Consider the following 14,661-nt stretch of genomic DNA (forward strand, 5'->3'; position numbering starts at 1 on the left):
CCGGGAGACACAGACCCCAAAACCCCTTTGACATTAAACACAGTGGTCCTGGGGGGTGCAGCCACGGTGGGCTGGGGGCTGCCGGGGTCTGGGCAGAGCCATGGGGCAGTGACAGCCACCAGGGCCCTGTGTTTGGGGGCTGTGCCATCAGCAGGGACCGGGGCTGGGCTGGCATCAGCCTGATCGGTGGAATAATTAATTCTCTTTTGATCATCTGCTGCGTAAATCATCAATGGCCAGGAGTTAATCATGCATAGGAAATGAATCCTTCCCCTGCCTTAATGAGTGCTGAATCGTGACCAGCATCTGTTTACTCCTGATACTTTCATCTTCTTGTCAGTCGGAAAAATTAATAATTTTTAATAATATCCTCCTTATTATATTAAAAAAAATAATAATAATCTAAGAGCAAGCAGCCCTCCACTCTGCAATCCTCCTCCCTCTGATCTGTGTTTTTTCAGTTTTAGGCAAGGATTAGTTTTTCAGGGGCTCTGCAGGTGCTCAATGAGCTCGGGGAGGAGTGAGCTCTGCTCTCCCAGTGAGGATGATGCTGGTGGCAGAGCTGCCTTCCTCCCCAGGAAACTCCCAAAACTGCAGTCAGTTTTGAGGCCGGGCTTTTCACAGCTCCTACCAACCAAGAAGGCTGCTGGAACACGGGAGCATTTCCTCCTGCCATTTATCTGGAGCAAACTGCAATTAATCCACTGGTTGCTCCACCACCACGATGCTGTAATTGGATTAATTAGAGAGGAGCCAGCGGCAGCCCTGGGATCCGTGCCCACCGGGTCAGCATCACCAGGAGATCTTCTGGGAGGTGTGGACGGGGTCACCTTCCCCATCAGCCTGGGCAGCAGCTGATGTCTGACAGTGTTTGGGGAGAAGCAGCAGCTCTTGATCCAGCTTGCAAACCAGCTCGACTGGTGACAGCAAGGTCAGTGAGATTTGGGGCTCCTGGACACATCACTTGTCACATCAGTTCCCACGGTGTGCTGGGCTGTAATTTAGCCTGGTTTAACTGGTGCTTAAATTAGCCACGAGTGGAAGAGAGCTGCAGCTGCGTTAAAAAAAAAATATATATATATATAGGATCACTGCCCAGCAAAACATTTTCACATTTTATTAGCATGTCTTAATGGGAAGTGTCTGCTCCTCAAACGCTCGGAGGAAGTTTATAAACTCTCAGTTGTGCTGCCCATTATCATTGCTCCCTGTGTTCTGCAGGGCCAGCAGAATTGGGATGGGAATTCAAGTGGCTCCTGAGGCACCTGGCAGAGGGCAGTGAGAGGCAGCTAAGCAGAGGCATCCCACATCCAGGGGGGAGCATCCCACACCCCGGGAGGAGCACAAGACCCCCTTTCCTAGCCTGTGCTGCCTGTCCCCTGGCTTTCTCAAAGCCCATAAGCAGGGAAATGTCTCCCATCCAAATCAGGAAGCTTTTTCAGTCAAAGCAGCTTTTTAGCAGAAGCCCATTTAAGGCTTAGGCTGATGCCCTGAATTGAGTGCTTTATTTTACAGCATTTTTCTTCCTCTCCATTATAAATGCCATATAAATGTCCATACAAGCCAGACTGAGGCACTTTGCTCCCCCTCTGCCTCATCCCTGAATGGCTCAGGGGTGAGGAGGCAGAAAGGGATTCTCTACCTACAGCTGCTGCTGCCTCTCTGCAATAAACCAGAGAAGAGAATAAAAAGCCAGAGGAAAAACTTGATGAGAGGTGATTGCATGGAGTCCAACCACTTGTCCCATCCTCTTTTGGCTGGTTTGGTTAAACAGTTTGGGGTTTGTGATTGGCTTTGTGTCTCTTGGGCAGCATCTTCCCTGACCCTAGTGGATTCAGGATGCAGAGGGGTGGGAGGTCATGCTGTGAAACGAGTTCTGAGGTTTGATCCCAAACAGAACAGGTGGGGACTGTGCCTTCTGCATTTCCCACCTCATCTAGGTCTTCACTCCCCCAAGGAGATGTGTTTGTGTAGCCAGGGTAGCCAAGGAAGGGTGAGGGATGTTGATTCTGGTTGGGGCTCAGGTTGCAGACAGACCCAGTGCCAGATCCCGGGATTCAACCCAGCTGCCTCAGTTTGTTAGGTAGTAATTATCCCCAGAGGGAGGGTCCTATTTGTGCTGCTAATTGGTGGTGATGGAGGGGAGGGCAGTGATGCATTTTGCCCTCTCCCTCTCCAAGGCATCCTGGGCCACTGGGACCTGCCCGGTCTATTTGCCACTGTGCCTTGGAGGGGAAAAAAATGTATTTTCATCTTCATCCCCTTTCCCACTCTGGAGCTTTTTTAGAGCCAAAGGGAAGAAAAGGACACGGTCTCCCCTTCCTGCTTCCCTTCTGCTCCCGCCCCTTCGTTCCCCTCTTTCCAGCAGCTGCACAGGGCACCAGCACTTGCATTTATCTGTCCTGCTGCCTTTTCAGCTGCTGCCGCCGAAAAATCGGGACAGCTCTGGCAGCCGACTGGGGAGGAAAAGGTGCTTTTGTGGGAGAGGGAGTGTGGGTGGCACAACCTGATTGAGAAGCCAGCTGTCTCCCCCCGGGCTGGTGCAGAAAGGCAGCTCCGTGCTGCCACCGCTGGTGGCCCTTGGGGAGGAGGATGCAGGGGCTCTGCAGGTCCCCGGGGTCTGTTTGGAGATGATGGAGGGATGGTCTGGGACAAGAAGGCAAGTCGGGGCCTGGCCAGAGGTGTTCTGTGGCCTGGGAGGGTGACACCTGGTGTGGGGAGCCAGTGTTCATGAAGGGGTGTGGGCTCTTCAAGCACTGCTGCTGCTCCACGTCCCAGTCTCTCCCTATTTCTTGCCCAGCAAGGCACGGGGTGGGGGGAAGAGGGAAGGGACACGTGGCCACTGCCACCACCCCAGGGGCCATCAGAGCCTTGCAGCCACCACTTGGACTGTGAGTGCTCCTGGGTTCCAGGAGCTTTTCCACTGGTGGAGGAAGGAAGGACAGCACAAGGACACCTCTGATGAGTGCCTCCTCCTTCTATGTCCCCAGCTGCTGGGATGGGCAGTGAGGGGACCCCAGAACTCTGCCTGGGGCTCTGCAGGACCAGGTGGGAACCTCTCAGTGGGGGGAACAGAGCCGTACAGCAGCTATTTCCCAGCAGAAAGATGATGAATGCTCTCTGTGCCAAACACCACTACCAAGCTAAGAATGCACTGACACGGAGCTGCCTGCCTGCCCAGCACCCTCCGGGGGCTTTCCCCACACAGTGCTGCACATTGTCCTGTGGCCACCACCTGCTCAGTGTCACCCTTCTTGGTAAGATCAGCCCAGATCCAGCCCCACCTGGTATCTTCTGACCTCTCCACCTGGGCAGCCCCATGGCAGGAACTCAGCACTCGTCTGTGTCTGCCAAGGCACCTGAGGTGCAGCTGTGTATCACTTGGTCACTTTGCAGGTTCTCATTTCGGTTGCAAATGTTATTCTAAACAGGGAATCCTTCCTCCTCCTCCTCTTCCTCCTCCCTGGCCAGAGCAGGAAGGCTTTGCAGCCTTGCAGCGGGGTGGAAAACCTCCCCTGGTGTAGTCAAGGGAATAATTGGTAGGTGGCTCTGAAGTGCCGTGAGTGGAGGGCACTCGTAGCCTTTGTTTACTGACTCTAGAGCAATAATGAATACTTTCAAAGATAATCATTGATTTTTCTGCATTTGCAGTAAACCTGTTTGGAGGAGGAACCGGAGGAGCATCTCTGTGCCAGAGCCACGGGGAGGTGGGAATGGGGTGTTTGGGCAAAATGAGGCTCTGGCTCTTCCTGCTGGGTGCAAGCCAAATTAGAATAAAATAAAATAAACCTCAACATTTATACAGAAATATTTGTGCAGCCCCAGGACAAACCCATTTTCTCTCTACTAGGGGGAAAAGATTAAAATTTAATCCTAGTTAAACACATTTTCTCCTTTCCCTCCCCTGAGGTACCTCTTGGTACTGGGTACACAGCTTCTTCCCTCATCCCAGGGGCTGTGGACCTGGGTGTAGTGAGTGGTGCTGGGGCTCAGCAGCCTTGTGCAGCCCTGTGCAGGGTTGGGGGAGCCCGGGTTAAGGCCTTGGGTTAATTTAAAAACCAAAGCAAAACATGGAACAAGTGCTCTCTAAGGAAAAGCTTATTATATTTCAGTGTTTTATTTTGTTATTTTACTTTATGAAATCAGGCTGCCTGTGCCCCATGGCACCATCCCTGAGGCTCGTGGCAGGGGCACCCACCCAGGTTCAGGGAAGCATTGTCAGTGCCATGGGTGATAGATGCACAAGAAATGTAAAGTACCACTTCTGCTCAGTGACATGGTGCTTTTTTTTTTTTTTTTTCTGGGTATCTTGTGATACTTTTTCAAGCTGTTTATTTATGAGACAATTTATTACAGCCTGGTTATTCTATAGCAGGGAAGTCTATTCCTAGGAGCCTCTGTTAACTGAGCCAATCACTTAATTGGCTCACTGATGTCTCCACAAGGTATGCCAGGAGAGAGGGTTCTCCTTGTAATGATCCTTCCTCCTGCCCACACACCACCCGGGCTGCTAATTTAATAGTGCAAACATTTATTATTCCTTTGTTTGGTAGTTAATTTGGGGGCATTTAGAGCTGTTTCAGGATTGCTGGTGGAAGGAGGTCAAATGCTCTGGGGTGCAGTGAGGACCTGGACCCCAGCTGGGGGTGGTTGGACTTACTCTGTAAAGTCCAGGGGGGTGCAGGGGCTGATACCTTGCAGGGGGTTTGGTTAATAAGTTGCACTTGGAGCATTGGGGATGACCCCCACCTGGATTTTGGGTCGTTTGTAAAAAAAACAGAGTGAGACCAGGACATGTATGTACTTATACCTGATCTCTCTCTGAGTTCTGTGTGCTCTGGAAGGAACTGGGCTCCTGAGGATTATCTGTGTGGAATGGATGGAAGTGACAGAGGAAACCTGGGCTTGGATTTGCTTGGGCAATGAGTGCCTGTCCCTACCTATCTGCAGAAGAAGGGTGATGGGTGCCTGTCGGGGGGCTGCTGGCTGCCTGAGCTGCCTGCCAGGGTGCTGCTTGTGCTCCCCCCCCCCCCTCTCCCCTGCTCCCCTTTCACCCCCCTTCCCAGCCCTGCTTTTGCAGCCTGCCTTCTCTAGACCTCTTGAGCCCTTTCCTCTGCTGCTTCTGCTCTGCCCCACATTTTGCTAGCCCTAGAAACCCCTGGAGGGGCCCTGCTATGACATCCCTGGCATGTGTGCTGTGCCCTGGGCCTTCACCATCCCCATCACCTCTGGGAGGTGTCCTGGGGGAGGCAGCAACCCCGAAGCCAGCATCTCCCTGTCGTGCATGAATGTCAACCTTCCCTGTCGGGCTTTTTCGGCAGCGTCTGGCTGAGCTCTCTGTGTTTCTCTAAAGCCTTGCTGGATGCCTGCCCGCTCCCCCAGCACCCCCCCTGCCCCAGCTCAGGGTCTGGCAGCACAAAAGCCGGGGCCGCCCGCCGGCACGTGCCGCCCGGGCTCCCCTTTGTGGCTCTTGGCGTGGGGACACGGCTCAGGGCCACCTGTCCCCTGGTTCTGACCGGGGCAGAGAGCTCTGGTACTGGGGAGCAGGAAGCAAAATGAGCAAGGGAGGAATGAGCCTCCTGATAATTTCGTTTTTAGGGGAACAACAACAATAAAAAAACCACACAAAAAATCCCAACAACAAACAAAAAAAAAAAAACCCCAAAAAACAAAAAACCCCAAACCGACCAAGATTCTCTGTGATTTTCCTTCTTTCCCGGCTCCCACCACCCATTGTTCCTGGCTCCATTATGCCCCCGTCGCTTACATAAATGCATCGTGAGGGTTTCCAAGGCACAATAGAGGGAGTCTCATTCATCCAAGGTCACCAGCTTTTACCAGTGCTTCAAAGCGTCTGGGAGAGGAAGCTTTTTTTTCCAAAAGATGTTTTTATTGTCCTCGATGCAGAGGCTGAGAGGAACAGCACCGCTGTCCTTGTGCTGCTCCAGCCCTTCCCTCCCCCACCCCATAAGCCCAGTAGCCTCAGTGGGTCAAATCCTGCCCTGCACGGTGAGGTCTTTGTTTTCTGAGCTGGGGCTAAGAAGCAGCATGCCCTGTCCTTGCCTCTCCACCGGCACCTATTAAGTGGGAAGGAATGGGGAGGGGGGAAAAAACAGGGAGTTTCATTCAAAATCTCCTCACCATATAGGGCCCAGTACAGACCAGATACGGAGTGGTGTCCATGGCCTCATGCTCATCCAAGCTGGTGGCTCTGCTCTCCCTCTTTCTTCATTCATGTCTGGTAAACAACTAAGAGTGTGAAACACAAAGGCTATTGGTAGCCCGTGGCAGGGGGGACTGGGATTTGTGGGGGATTTTGTTCTGCCCTGGAGCGTTTGTGCCCTGAGAAGGCGCCCTAGGCATGGGGGTGCCCCCGATCCATCTGCGGGCTGGAAGCAGTTCTTGGGGAGGTAACGATGGAGCAGGGAGGGTCCTGGGGACTGCAAAGACAGTGAGGGAATAAGGGAATATCATTCCTGACGACTGGTTTCTGATGTGGGAGCTGTTTCAGCCATCTATTCGGCTTAGATCCCCTGCTTTGCAGAACATCCTTAGGAAGCGAGGGGAAGGCAGCTTCCCAAAGGCACTGCTGAACTCTTGGAACTCTGTCCCACGGAGGAGAGAACAGCGAAACGATATTCACATCAAATGCTCCCTCAGTGAGGGCTGAGTAAGGGTAATAAACCAGCCTGTGGGATGGGAGCCCCTTGAGTCATCCGAGCCCCTCGGAGCCCCCCAGATTCTCTGAGCCCCCCCAGAGCCTCCCGGCAGCCCCAACACCCCCCTCCCCCCCTCAATCCCACCCCGAGCCGCCCACCCCAGGGTGGTCAGGAGGCAGCCGTGCTTTCCGCGGGGGGAAAGGGGGAACCCAGCCCAAGGAACCGCTGGGACCTCTACGGAGCCGGCAGCGGCTCCCCCGGAGGCGGCTCCGGGCCGGGCTCCCCGCGGCTCCGGGCGGGGGAGGCGGTACCGGGGAGGAGACTGGGCTGAGCGCGGCCCCTCTCCCCGCCTCGCCGGCACAAAACGGGAGGCGGGGGAGGCTTCGACCCCAGAGCTCCCCGCCAGCCGGGGCAGAGCCGGGGTGGGCTCCCGGGCAGTAGTGGGGGGGTGGGTGGGATGTAGCGCTGAGTACGGCTCGGGGCTGGGGGAGCCATGGCTAGCGTGCAGCAGGGTGAGAAGCAGCTCTTCGAGAAGTTCTGGCGAGGGACTTTTAAAGCTGTGGCCACGCCGCGACCCGAGAGCATCATCGTGGCCAGCATCACGGCCCGCAAGCCGGTGTCCAGGTAAGGGTTGGTGGGGGGCAGCTCGGCTCAGGGACACCCCCCACCCCCTCCATTACACCCCCGGTTGGAGGCTGCACTGCTCCGAGGCTCCTCTCCATCCCAAATTTCTGCTCCCCCATCAAGGGGGACTAAAGTGTCCCTTCTTTACAGTCCCAGTTAGGGGCTGTGGGACCTGGGGTTCTCCCCCATGCCTGGGGCAGGGGGATTTTGTATGGCTGGGCCCCCTCCCCAGATAGATGCTGCTCTCTGGAGGGCAGCAGTCTTCGGAAAATTCAGCTCGGTGGTGGTTGGAGCCCAGGAACTGGCCTGGGCCGGGGTGTGTGTGTGTGTCTGGAAAGCTCTAGCTGGACTAAAGAGGGTGGGCAGTGTTTGGGGTTATCAGCCAGAAAAGGTGGTCCCCTCCACCCCTGCCTGGTCCCCTCCACCCCTGCCTTGCATCCGCTCGAGATGTGTCCTGTTGGCTGCCTTGTCTCTGCATCACTCCTTTTGCATCACTCGGGAAGGTGATGATGCCTGGGGAGGGGAGCAGCCCCCCTCCAGCTGGACCCTCCCTTGGTGTAGGGGGGAGGCTAATGCACCCCAGAGGCTACAGCAGCAGGTTGGCTGTGGGTCTGGGTTCCCCAGGTCTCAGCTCTGCAGGTCTGGTGCCTGCCTGCCCTGTCTCTCCTGCTCCCAGGGAGGCCGGTGCCTCCCGTGTTTCCCAGAGGCAGAGTAGGGATCAAAACCTATGAAATGAGATGAGATGAGGGGGCTGCTTGTACTCCCTGAGCCACTCAGCAGGGCTATCTTGTGAACAAGGATCTTCGTGGCTTTCTCACAGCAATGCGCTCTCTAATTTAGAGCAGTTTTATCTCGGTGTTGGTTAAAAATATCCCCTTTGTGCTGCTTTTGTAAGAAAAGGATGATTTTGCTGGTTCTCCACTCTCTTTGCTCTGTATTTCCACGGCTGGCTGCTCCCCACTGGTGTGGAGGACACCCCAAAGTTTCATGCAGGTGATGGGTGGATAGAGGAGAGGGGCTCGGTCTGCAGGGCTGGGTGTCAGGGGCTCAGCCCGTACTGGGGGGGAGGGGAATGAGCCCTTTCGGATTCCTCCTGTGCCAGTGGTCCTGCTGCTCACACAATGGGCTGGGAGGAGGGGAGGGGAAAGGGCACTTCTGCCCCAGCAGCCCAGGTGCCCAAGCACCAGTGTTTCCAGTCTCCATCATTGCCATTAATCAGAGAAGGCACGGGTGAGGCTTCCAGAGGAGAAGAGCAAATCCCGGTTTCCATGGGCAGCGTTTGCAGGGCTTCAGCCTTCCTGGGAGAGAGGAAACACTGTGGCTTTCTCCTCCCCTGCATCGGGCTACAGTCGGTACCTCAGGGTGCAGGGTGGGTGGTAGTTTAAACACACACACACACACACACACACACACACACACACACACACACACACACACGCTCTCTCCTGCCTGAGCCAGCCGTGCTGTTAAATATCTTGTGGTCAGGGATGTAACACAGCAACAAATTAAGGCATTGGGGAACTAGAGAAAGCCCAAGTACCAGGAACAATGCGTGGCTCTATGCAGCAATCCGGATTGCTGCGGGCATCCCGGTCGGGCTGAGGACCACGCTGAGAGCATTTGCAGCTCTGTTAAAAAGTTAATAAATGCGTGTGCCTTTCTGTTTTTTGGCACCGCCTGCTCTGGCAGGAGGGGAGCTCTGTGCAGGGATCAGGAGTGCTCAGCACACCGCAGAATGGACCTGCCAGCTCAGCTTGGCCGTGTTTGACACCTTGGCACTGGCTGATGCTGCACGATGGGGTCCCCGAGCCTGGGTGTGCACCCCACAGCCACCAAGATGCCACCAGGTCACCCTGACTGTGCAGCCTGTCTCCTTTTGTCTCCTAGCAGTGTGTGCCATGGGCTGGCCCTGGGATGTTCCCCATGGAGCAGCCATCTGTGCCGTGCCCTGGCTACAGGTGTTGAGTGGGGTCAGCCCTGGTGAGGCTCTCCGTGGGGTCTGCAGGGGGTTTGTGCTCACCCCTGTCCCCGTGTCATAGGGGGGCTTTGCTGCACTGTGGGGCTGCAGCTGAAGGCTGGGGAGCAGGAGGGCTGCCAGCTTGGGTCCCACCTCTCTGCCTGCAGCCCAAGGACTTTGTCTGGTCAGGATCATGCCTGTGACATGCCAGATCTCTCATCCCCAGGGCCCTTTCAGAGTCCCCATTGGGGTACCCAGCAGCGTCTTCAGCACCCTGAGATGGTGCCATGTTTGTAGCCCAGCAATAGCCAGAGCCCAGCTCCTGCTGCCCATCCACCTGGAGAAGGGTCCCAAGGCTTGCAGCAGCTCCTCTCACATCCAGCTTTGCTCTGGGTTTGTTTTTCCTGAAGGTTTTGTTGTGTCTCTGCTCAGATGGGTCTCTTCCCTGATGGTGCTCCCAGCTCATTTGAGAGCAAATAACTGCTGTGCCAGAGAGCAGCAGAGAGGAGACAGGGAGACCAGTTTGCCAAATGAAAAATGAAGATGACCATCTGGATTCCTGTTTTCTCCTTCACTTGACAGCTGCTCCTCTGCAGACACCGTGGATCTCTGCCCTGGATCCAGCCCCACGCTTCCCACAGCGGTGGAGGCCACGCTGTGGTTTCCAGCCCAGCTTTGCTCCACTCCCCAGCAGTTTTGCTGCGTGAGCCTGTGGGGTGCTGAGGGGCTCAGCTGCAGCATGAGGGTCCTATCAGGAGCCCCCACAGTGGGCAGAGCCCAAATCCATCCCTATGGAGTTCCCTGGGCACGGGTGGAGACACAGTCCAGCATCCCTGTGGGGCAGCAGTGGGCTTCCTAGGTGCAACCCTAACCCTGACCCCCACCTTGCTGCTGGTCCCAGAGATAAAGCATCTTCCATCAAAATGCCCTGGGATGTTTGGAGGGGTAAAGCTTTTTTAACCTGGGGGTTCACCCTGGAACAAAAGGATACATTATTCTCTTCTCTCCAGGTCCTGCTGGGGCTGGTGGCTGGGGGGGCAGTGGGTTGTGTACTCCAGCCTCCTGATGCAGTTCTGTGTCCAGAGCAGGGCTCTGCCAAAGTAAATGGATTATTGACCAGTTTGCAGAATGAAAGGAAAAACCGAGGTGATGGGGAAAGGTTCCAATTAACCTCTCCCCACGCAGGGCCCGAGGGGCTTGGCCAGGCTTTCCTGGCTTGGGAGAAGGGGTGTTTTGGGAGGCTGGGCAGGGCTGGGCTGCCCCATGCTTGTCTGTGATGGGGGGGTTTGCTCCAGCACAGAGAAATCATGGGGTGGTTTGAGGGACTTCTGTGGTGGGAGTGATGAGGTCAGGGACCCCCTACCAGACCCCAAGCCCCTCTGCTGAGCCTGGGTGCCCTCGTTCCTTCTTCCTGGTCTGTAAGGATGCTGCCATCTCTACCTGATGGCAACTGCGAGGGGCTTTGGTTCTTGTGAACTGAAAATCTCTTTAAATCTCCCTCAATCTTGGGACAGGTATTGTGGCTGTCCCGTGGTGAGGCAGCTGGAAGCTCTTTTGCTTTTAGACTTCTCCCAGCACTGCTGATTTCCCACCTACCTCTCTGCTGGGTGCCAGGGGATGCTCCAAGGTGCCTTCGCAGGGCTGATGGCAGTCTGGGGTTTTGTGGGATTTCTTTGGAGTTGTTTGTGTTCCCTCCTCCCACACTGCCCTGTCCCAGGACCCCCAAGCTCAGCTGAAATCTGTTTCTACATGGAAAGCCAGGGCACTGCTGAGCCTTTGGGCTCTGGGTGCTGGTATCTGCTCCTGGGGCAGCCGGTGATGCCAGGTGAGCTCCAGCCTGAGCCAGGAGAAAGGAGGCTCTTGAATCCCTCCCTGCCAGATGGCCTAAGTGGGTCACATCAGGGCAGTGCAGGGGATTTGTGCTTTAACCCTTAATCCCCCGGGATGTGCTCTGCAAGGGGGAGGGAGGGGAGGAGGGAAAGAGAAGGGAGGAGAGAGAGAGAGAGATGTGTTGCTGGAGTGGGATTAATCCCAGTTTCACTGCCCTGGTTTGCCATTGTGGGTGATCTCAGTGATGGGTCTGGGCACTGCTGCAAATCTGCCAGGAGAAGGGTGGCAGTGGGTCACCCCTGGCTGTGCTGGGACCGGGCAGGAGCAGCCATGGCACTGAGATGCCAGGGGGCCACGGTACCCCCAGCAAGGGCAGAAGGTCCCTGCAACCCCCCTGAGGACTTTGCAGAGACTTTTAGTGCAGCAGAGACCTCCTGGAGGCTGGAGACCAGCTCTATCCCCCCCTCTATCCTCTGAGCCATGTTTTGGTGACTCTGATCACCCATTTGTCCCAGCAGGCTGGCAGCCCTTGGGCACTGGTGCTGGGATGTGCTGCTGGGGAGGAAGCCCCTGCTGGCAGCCCCGCCGTGCCCATGGCCCCCCACACCTCTTAATCCTCCCCCTCGTGTGTTGGGCATCTGCTCTGTGGGGAGAGGCAGCAGCAGGGCTGGCTGCCATCTGCTCCCTCCTGCTCCCCAAGCGCTAATGAGCCCGTGGCCCTGGCCCAAGAGGGGGGAGAGGGGCTGGAAAAGAAAAGTGGAGGGGGAGAAGAAAAGCCCTGTCCTTGGAGGGGCTGTCAATAGGGAGGCTTTTGTTTGCCCCTGCCCTCTGGCTCCAGCTGGAGGGTGATGGGAGCTGGGAGAGCTAATTAGGCAGCTTGGGAGCTGCTGGGAGGCTGGGGGCAGCCAAGCGAGGGGATGAGCTGGGGATGCCCACAGGACCCCATCCCTGCTGTTCATGCAGACTTCATCATCCTCCTCCTGCCCCCTGGACCTGTCCATCTGCCTCTGGACTGGTGCTGGGGACCGTATTCTGCCCCTGTGCTCAGCCCTGGGGAGGCCACACCTCGAGTCCTGTGTCCAGTTCTGGGCCCCTCAGCTCAGGAAGGAGATTGAGGTGCTGGAGCAGGTCCAGAGAAGAGCAAGGAGGCTGGGAAGGGATCCAGCACAAGTCCTGTGAGGAAGGGCTGAGGGAGCTGGGGGTGTTGAGGCTGGAGAAGAGGAGGCTCAGGGGAGACCTCATCACTCTCTCCAACTCCCTGAAAGGAGGTTGGAGCCAGGGGGGGGTTGGGCTCTGCTCCCAGGCAACTCTCAGCAAGACAAGAGGGCACAAGAGGTCTCAAGTTGTGCCAGGGGAGGTTTAGGTTGGACATTAGAAAGAATTTCTTTCAGGAGAGGGTGATCAGGCATTGGAATGGGCTGCCCAGGGAAGGGGTGGATTCTCCATCCCTGGAGATATTTCCAAAGAGCCTGGATGTGGCACTCAGTGCCATGGGCTGGGAACCACGGGGGGAGTGAATCAAGGGTTGGACTTGATGAGCTCTGAGGTCCCTTCCAACCCAGCCAGTTCTATGATTCTATGATATTCCTGATGGCCTCTCTGGTGGGGTGGGGGACACCTCTGTCCCCAGAGTGGTGCCCCTGCCAGCGTGTCAGGGAGATGGGAGTAAGTTTTCTGGCAGGGCTGAGTGGGATGCAGCAAGTGCCAGGTAGCACAACTGGGCTCAGCACCCTTTGCCAGGTGTGTTGGGCCCCAGCACGAGAGGGTGTACAAGCACTCAAGGATTCAGGGAAAAAGGGCCTTTGGAAACCCCTTTAGGAGCCCCAAGCTCATGAATGGGGCTTCCTTAGAACCACTGGGGTATTCCCACAAGTGCTGTTTCTCCCTGCTGTGCCCTTGCTACTGCCACGTGGGGTTTTGTCACCTTTACCTAAAAGCTCCCAAAAGCAAAGGTAGGGCTGAGGGTTGTCCCCAGACCAGCACCACAAGGACTGGAATACAGAAGGGGAGTGGGAAAAACTGTTTTTTTAGACAAGTAATTTCTGATCTGTAATGGTTCATTTGAGAGCTTTGCTGAGGCTAAATCTACCCCCTTGGCTCCAGTTCCCAGCAGACACTGACACAACCTGGCCCTGCCATTGAGAGTGAAAGAGTCACAGAATCACAGAATTGTCAGGGTTGGAAGGGACCTTTAAGATCATGCAGTTCCAACCCCCCTGCCACGGGCAGGGACCCCTCCCACCAGCTCAGGTTGCTCAGAGCCCTGTCCAGCCCGGCCTTAAAACCTTCCAGGGATGGATGGGGCTTCCACCACGTCTCTGGGCAACCTGTGCCAGTGTCTCAGCACCCTCATGGTGAAGAATTTCTTCCTAAATTCCAATCTAAACCTCCCCTCCCCTAGTTTGAATCAATTTCCCCTAGTCCTATCACTACCTGACATCCTAAAAAGTCCCTCACCAGCTTTCTTCTAGGTCCCCTTCAGAAACTTTTAGGCTATTTATTGCAGTCTCCTTGGAGCCTTCTCCTCTCCAGACTGAATAACCCCAGCTCTCTCAGTCTGTCTCCATAGGAGAGGTGCTCCAGCCCCTCTGATCATCCTCATGGCCCATCTCTGGACACACTCCAGCATGAAAATCCACAACCCCTCGTGTGTCCCTGCACACACCTTCACATCCCTCCCCCAGGTCTAACTAATAACTATGTAGGGTCTCCTAGCCCTGATAGCAATGATGACCCTGATGCCAGGTGGTGCAAAGGAGCTGTTTGCTACTGATGGCTCCTCTTGTCCCTGTACTGTCACCATCCTGCCTCCACTGTCCAGGATAGCTGCTCCTGCTGTGACTTAGACTGTCCCCAGAAAAGAGCTCTGCATACCCCACATCTTGCTGCTTGAATGGGTCCTCACTCTCCTCTGGGGTCCTCAGACATGGTGGGTTTCCTGTTCCAGAGGGCCATGGCTAGAGCTGAGCCCTTCTCTGATTGGCCTCATCCAACCCCTTCCTCCATCTGTGTCTGGCAGCTGGAATTTTCTACAGGTACCTTCATCTCTAAGATGAACCTATCAAATGCAAACCCCATGTCATTGAAATGAAATTATTTCATGCATGACTGTCATTTTCCTTTCTTTCTTTCTTTCTTTTTTTTCTTTCTTCCCCCTCTCCTTTTCTCCTCGGTGGTCACCGAAACCTCTTCATCATGGCAAATGATGAAGAGATCATCTTCAGATGATCTGGGTTTCAGATGCAGGTGGTGCCAGGACTTTGCCATAGCCCCTGGTCCAACTCAAGCCCCTGGTGGCTTTATGCTGTTAGGAGAGCAAGGGGCCACTGTCCCATGGTCATTCCCTGCCCCACTGGGTCTCCAAGCCCCTGGATCCTCCTCTGGCCCTGATCCCCAGCAGTGGCATCATCTGGAAAAAAAGAAGTGCTGGGCTTGATGCCTGGATGGGAGCCTTTTGGCATCTCCCTGCCAGCAAAGGGCAGGGAGAAACACCAAACCCCAGAGCCAGTTTGCTTCTGCAGCCCCTCTTGATCATTTCTATGAGTGCACGTACAGGTGCAGGGCTTGGGGTGTCTGAGATCCAGCAGGAGG

General features: G+C 55.5%; 1 protein-coding gene across 3 annotated transcripts in view; it reads left to right on the forward strand.

Annotated features, from left to right (window-relative positions):
* Positions 1 to 7,127: 7,127 nt before the first annotated feature.
* The window catches only part of SRRM4 (serine/arginine repetitive matrix 4), a 46,657-nt gene continuing 39,123 nt past the window's right edge, over positions 7,128 to 14,661 (forward strand). For all 3 annotated transcript variants that reach the window (XM_071762696.1, XM_071762697.1, XM_071762699.1), the window contains exon 1: positions 7,128 to 7,283. In XM_071762696.1, the coding sequence (XP_071618797.1) occupies positions 7,153 to 7,283 (131 nt within the window). In that variant the 5' untranslated portion in view covers positions 7,128 to 7,152. The remainder of the gene's footprint in view (positions 7,284 to 14,661) is intronic.

Source organism: Heliangelus exortis, chromosome 19 (genome assembly GCF_036169615.1).
Source record: "Heliangelus exortis chromosome 19, bHelExo1.hap1, whole genome shotgun sequence".
In the NCBI taxonomy this organism is placed as follows: domain Eukaryota; kingdom Metazoa; phylum Chordata; class Aves; order Apodiformes; family Trochilidae; genus Heliangelus; species Heliangelus exortis.